Here is a 6942-nt window from a genome sequence, read left to right as displayed (position 1 = left end):
GCCATTATTTTCTCATCTCTTTCATTGAAATAAATGACCCTCAACCCGGTCTTGAATGCTACTAAACACTATGCACTGCAAACAGGTGACAAGACTTTGAGCCTTGTGGTAAAGTGGTACAGGGGAATGAGTACATAGTGTCGGTCATGGAGTTTATCTTGTACATCAGCTTCAATTCTCAGATAACATAATCAGCAGTTATCTTTTTTAAGGTGGCCTTTGCTCAAGGTATGGAACATATGGTGAGGAAAATAAGAGCGCAGAGATACTTGAGTGAATTCAGTCATGGAGGCTACTTCTCCACTTCTTGTTCGTAGATATTTCATAATGTTTGCATCCTCGTATCTTAGCAGCCTGTGAATGAACTCTTCAAAATATGTTGTGTGGCCTGTCTTCGTGCAGCAGAGTATATAATTATATATTTGACTGACATTTCTTTAATTGGACACCAAATCCCTACGAATTATCTGCACCAACAAAGATACAATTGCTTTCCTTTCTCACTGCTCCTCCCTGCCTCTTTCCCTCTGTTGCTCATTTGCTGCTCATTTGTTGAAGCGTCACTGGACCTCACCAAATGTCAACCGCAATGCCCAGGGAGGCCGCTGTGGGGCATGTAGAAAACAACAAATGGCAGGCTCCCTGCTTGGAATTGATGCAACTCCACCGCTCCACCCACTGGTTGCTGGTGATAATTGCACCGTCGGAGACCATGCAGCCTCCTCGGTCAAAAGTATCGGGAAAGATTGTGCAGAACTAAACTGCTGAGGCATGTGGAGACTGGATCGACCACATACTTTTTTTGTTGTTGCATATATTACACTCTAGGCACATTAGGAGTTGATGTAATGACACAAGCCTATAAGCAAAGCTGCTGACTTGTTTTCACACATTCTGAGTTTGACAGACGGCTATGTGCATTTAGTTTCATCTTTCATGCAAATGGCCTGTCAGATTTGTTGTCATTGAGATTTACACGGTGGACACAGTTTGACTGAACACCCCCTCAATTGGAGGATGATAAATAAGCATGTGATTCACTGCTGTCTCTTTCTCTCTCTCTCTCTCTCTCGCTCTCTCTCTCTCTCTCTCTCTCTCTCTGTCCCTCTTTGCCAACCATGTAGTGCTGCATCACCACAGCAACCGTCTCCCATGATGTGCCAAATAATCTTAGTTTGAAGTTCTGCCACTCAAAGGGAATGATACATTTTATGTGTTTTTTGTCCATGCCATTGTTTCAGTAATGCTCCCCATAGGTCACACATGTCTTCGAGTGTGGTTGAAGGTCTCAACTCAGCCACCAGGAGAGGCAAACCTGCGGGCACCTCAACGTCTCTCTGATGTTTTCCTCTGAAAATCTTCTTGGTGATTAACCTTAACCTCTGTTAGTGTTTACTAGACTTTAACCTGCTGCCTGCACAGCTCATAGTACACGAATAACTCTGCTGCCCCTTAAATCTGAGCAAACTCCATCAGAACTGAGCTCCAATCTCTCAGAAAGCCTTTCATCGGTGTCACGAGAGGTTCTGAGCAGCACTTTTGAGCCTGACCCACTCCGCTGTACAGGTCAAGTGTGATGGTTTACCATCTTAATCCATTTTTTTTAAAAATAAAATAAAAATCTGTTGGGCTTCTGTAAGAACATGTTTCATAGCCAGTTTCTAGTTCTATTCCCCATGACAGCTACCATGTTAGTTCACCAGCAAAAACTATTTCTCCTGTAAGAATGTGATAATAATGATTAAAAGCCTTTGTACAGAAAAAAAAAACTTAAAGCTTTTTCTACAAACAGTTACCAACTCATTTGTTCATCTTAGTCCCAACTGTCTGCTATTCAACAAACACAAGACACATCAGCAGAGAGAGGAGACTGCATGTTTGAACATTTATTATCTCTCTGACACCTCAGGAAAAGAATTAATGGGCTTGTTGTTTGTCAAAAATATGAACCACTGTGTTGCATTTGTGTTAGATAGACTCTCTGCTGTTCCCTGCACATTTGCCCCAGAGGCCAAATATACATAACTTGTGCATTTGTTGATATGTGACAACCAACAGCTAACAGTGTTCCTCTGCATAATCATCACCCGCTATTGCTCAAAGCACATTTAATTTGTTGTGACTGGAAAGGTCCAGGGTTTCTGCATAAATAAAGACACAGACAGGAGAGCAGTGTTCCTTCTGTAGACGTGTGATACTGAGGGTATTACAAGCGCTTTTTAAGGTCAGAGGGTTTTTTCTGCGTTTACATCAGTGCAGATAATCGACTTTACTGTCACCATGGTGTAAGAAAATATGAGAAGACTCCAAAGATATTATATAATCTTAATTTGCATTTGTTCACTTTTTAAAGGTTGGGTTGGAGATCTTATTCTGGAGCTTTTTTTTTTCTTTTTTTTTACGAACTTGTTTGAAATCCTCTTCACACTCTGATTGCAACTAATTAGCCTAAAAAATGCTTTTTCACAAAAATGAAAAAAGTCAGTCACCTGTGGGACTGACAATCCTGCAAAAACAGTAGCTCTAAGCTTGATGCTGGGTGGTTTATTATGACGTTAGGCGATGCTGCGCAGTGACACGCCACAGTATCGCAGAAAGCCGCGTCGCTCGCATTGGGATTTCATTGGGTCGCGACACAAGCGTGATACCTTGGTGGTGCGTGTTCATGGGCTCTGGAGGCCTGGCTTCAGTCTGAGGAAAGGGGCTTGGACTTTTGACGTGTGTATTTTCAAATATGGCCTGATAAAACCGTTTTTCCAGGATCTCCAACCCTACCTTTAAGCAGCTTGACAGCTAATTTATGAACACAACACTGAAAAATGATCATAGCATCAAAACACCGGCATTCAGTTGGATAGGTGTGCAAGGTTTCCTTTTAGCTCTGTTTTGGTCTCCAGCAAAAACATAGGCTACATGGCTGATTAGATGTTGACTGTTCCACTCTGTTTACAAATATTGTGTATGTATGGTGTTCGAATCTAGCATTCAGTGGGTGTTGTGGGCCATAAAATCAAAACAAAGGTATTAAAGGACACTAAAATGTAGTTGAGTGGCGGGGTGTGAAGCCATAGTCATTTGATTCATTGCACTTCAAGAAATAATAATCAGTGTAGCTTTAAAATCTTTTTTTATTGTTATAACCCTTGCTCTGACAGCTTCAAATTCATCATAGCCATTATGTCATGTTCACGAATGCTACACCACCTCAAGGTTGAGCTGATTTTTCAAAACCAAATACAGTTTCATTACTTTGAACCACCAATGTTCAGCATTTCTAAATTTAACAGCACACTACAAAAGTATTTCATCACATCATCATTCCTTGGTTACTTAGTCTGTAAAAGAACGATTATATCTTACAGCTTCTTTTTTTTTTGCTACTTAATTAAATACACAGTTAAAGTACACTCCACCATTTCTAATAGAAGGCATTTCATTAAAATGAATCACAGTCTCTACTTTTCATCTCGTCGGCAGACCCGGCCGCTCGCATCTGTTTCTTGTTGAAGAGATAATATCCTCCCACTGTCCACTGTGCACTGAAGAAAATGAGACGGGAGTTAATAGGAATGAAATCCATAAAGCATCGCTCCCTGGCGACATTTTATCTGTTCCATGTCATCTTGTCCAGGTACAACACAACCACATTAATTTCAAGGGAGCTGAAGTTAAAGGTACTATTGGCAAGGCAGGTCTATCTTTGGGATGAGATGTCGTTTCATATTGATACAATCATTTCTGATTGATACAGAATTGTTTGTCGTCCTTTGTACCATCTTGCTTGGTGATTCTCTAAGAACTAAAAATACTCCAGGCAGAGCTTTTTAAGGAGAAAGGGTAGATGTGTGGTAGGTAACCTGCCCCCGCCTCCCCTGCCAGGCCACAAATGGCCCCCGTTGAAAGCAAAGTAAATAACATAACAACCCCATTGCTGTCATCTCTTTGTAGAGGCAGCCTTAGAGGATGTCACGGTGGGCATCCTGAGAGTGGGACTGGTGCTCCAGTATGACGGACGGTTCGTACGTCAGATCGTCCTCTCCCAGAGCCGAGCTGTGCTCCAGGTTCACAAAGTTTGGGATGTTGAAGTGAGACAGGAAAGCTCTGTCTATCGTACTTTCCTCAACCAGTCCGTTGACCGGTCTGTGGCCCCCGGCTTCCTCAATGTCCCCCTCCATATCATCCGTCCCAGAGGAGCTGGTGCCTCTGGGCCCCTTGCAGGTCGCCTGCGGGGCTCCGGCCCTGTTGGGCTTTCCGACTCGGTTCTCCTCTGGTTTCAGCTTCCCTTCGATCTTATTTTCTTCCTCGTTGATGTAGAAGTGAAAATATGAGCGGGACTCCGCCAACAAGGGACAAGAGAAGGCTTTGTCGTTTTCCTCCTGGCGACCGTCGACGTTGACCAGACGGCTCCCTGGCCGGTGCAACTTTTCAGCAGAGTCTTGGTGTCTGTTATAGGAAAATAGGAAAGATCCAGAATGTGATTGCGTCAGGAAGTGGAGCTTTGAGATTATGAGGGGCTTTTATTGTTAATTTTATCCTGGCTGTAGCTGCGGGCAAACACTTAGAATGACTAAAGATGTCTGTGCCTGGATATTAATGCTAAAAATCATTCCAGCACATTTTCTGAGGGAAAAAATGAGAGGGAAAGGTGAAAGGAAGAAGATATACTGCCAGCTAATACATTTCATCTCTTCTTAACTTAAACATTATACTCTGTCTGACCTCATCACCTCCAGGTCAAATATCAGCCTTTAAAAAGCACATTAATGTCATAAAAACAGAGCTGCCTGCAGCCACTGGTTTTCCAATTTAACGTCATAATAGCAGAAGCACCACAGGAACTCATTACAGCATCTCTTTGAGTTCACCCTCAGTCATGGAAGCTGCTGGAGCTAAACTGCCTGGGCTTCTCCTCCATGGTCAAAGTGTCACATAAGACACAAGCATAGCTGCATCCTCCTGGTGAATACTCACTCTTGATGTGGTGCTCCCGTCTTTGTGAGCAGCGTGAGGACAAAGAACATGAAAATGACAAACACAGCCAGCCCGACCCAGAAGCCGATGACGATGGAGTCTGAAATGCCAGGAGATAAAGACTGTTATTATTATAGTGATGATGATGTACTGTACAGTACATCATCTTAATGATTAAAAGCACTCCTCTCCCTGCCCCCCATGTGCTTGTTATTCTAATTTATCTCAGGGGCCCTCACTCAATGAGCAATCCCCTCAATTAGGCTATTTATTTCAAGTGAGCATTTAGTATTTGTAAAAAAATTTGATTAGAAGATTGCACCTGCCCTTTTGTTTGTAATGTCTCTTGATGACCTTTTTTTTTTGCCTCACTGAGTGGCTTGTTCATTACAAGTGGGAGATGAAACGCGTGCACAGGTGCTGCATGAAATATTGCTGCCATCATTAACTGCGAAGGCTGTAGGTACTGTAGACCACCATTAAATCAATTAGAAAATAATACAAAGAATTAACCATTATGAGTCACCCTTTTTGCAGACACACATTTTAGTAGACTCACATGCATTGTAAGGCACACGCACACACACACACACACCCTGCGCAAAGTCAAAAGCAGTGAAAGCAATGGCAGGTTGTCTCCAGACATGCTGTATATTCATCTTACATCTGTGCGCCTTGAGTCCCTCAAAAGACACGGGCTCCTCGTCGTCATAGTATTCATACTGCCACACGTAGTCGCTGCGACGTGCGCTGGTTTGGCTCCGGTTGTGGAAGTCGGACATTTCAAAGCGCTTTCACCTACCCTTTTGTGGCAAATATATATATATATATAGAGATTTTTTTTTTTTTTTTAAATCGTCACTCCCCCTGGGGATTCCTGTTTCAAATGGTCGCGAGGATGCCACACGCGTAAAGTTTACAAACCATCACATCCGTGGACGTGAAGCCCGTGGAACAAGTCTGCAGCCTGTGAATTTAGGAATTGCGCCAACAACTCCTTCAATGTTATGTCCGCGCTCTGGGATTTAAAAAAAAAAAAAAAAAACGTGACGAAATTGTGTCAGAAAGCTGAGGGATCCCATCGCTTTACCGCTGCGCAAGAACTCCAGCATCCATCCTCATCCGTCTGTCCTGTGAGCGAAGCATCTGCTCAGTGCGCATCTCCGTTATCCAACATCCTCTCTCCTGGTGGCTCATTCACTCTCCGGGATACTGAGACCACACTGCAAAAGATGCTCATGTCTTAAACAGGAGGGGGGTGTTTCCAGTGCAGCTGATTATTATGGAGGAGGAAGATCTATTTGTTTCGAAAAAGCTATGAATAAATTTAGTAAAGGTGACTTTTTATACGAATCTGATGCAACTGCGTGCATTCTATATACCCACAGCATGGATCAACATGTAATAAAAATGCACATTTTAAAAGCAACAGTCTAATGTTTAGATATACGTCAATGAATTCGGACAAATAAGGTTAATGGGTCAAAGTTTGACTCATTAACTCCTTATTTAGTTTCCAATAACAGATCATGCTGAAATCCTGAGAACAAGAGATAAATGGAGATGAACCCAAACAGCCCATCCCAGTGTAATATACATAATAACACTATAAATTATGCATGACAACATCTGACACACCAGAGGAGACAAATTATACTCATATGACAGAGTTAATTTTGAACAATTAATTAGTGGACAGACTTCTAGGGGCTAATTACACATTAGGATAATACTGAACAGCATAATCTGAAATGAACCATCACTATCATATCTGATTTCATGGCTTCACTCAGAGCTGCTGCTTAAGTCAGTCAGTTTCCTGAATTTGACAGGAATGTCAGACCACGTATAGTCTTAAAAAATTCTCGCCTTGGTCAACTGAGCACCTCCTGGTCTGACTCCTCAGCACATAGAAAAGCTTGTCAGTAGCTGGTCTCTCAGCTGGAAAGCTCCATGTGCTTGAAAACACTT

The 6942-nt window shown here is 42.5% G+C and overlaps 1 protein-coding gene across 1 annotated transcript; it reads right to left on the bottom strand.

Moving 5' to 3' along the window:
- Positions 1–3956: 3956 nt before the first annotated feature.
- LOC311007149 (melanocortin-2 receptor accessory protein 2A-like) lies at positions 3957–5753 on the bottom strand (the record flags this gene model as incomplete). The annotated part of the gene is made up of 3 exons (XM_084000237.1): positions 3957–4443; positions 4972–5071; positions 5636–5753. 3 exons carry the CDS (start codon positions 5751–5753, stop codon positions 3957–3959), a joined length of 705 nt encoding a protein of 234 aa, XP_083856363.1.
- Positions 5754–6942: the final 1189 nt, after the last annotated feature.

This window comes from Trachurus trachurus (genome assembly GCF_905171665.1).
Source record: "Trachurus trachurus genome assembly, chromosome: 24".
Taxonomy (NCBI): domain Eukaryota; kingdom Metazoa; phylum Chordata; class Actinopteri; order Carangiformes; family Carangidae; genus Trachurus; species Trachurus trachurus.
This window is presented reverse-complemented; position numbering and strand designations above follow the sequence as displayed.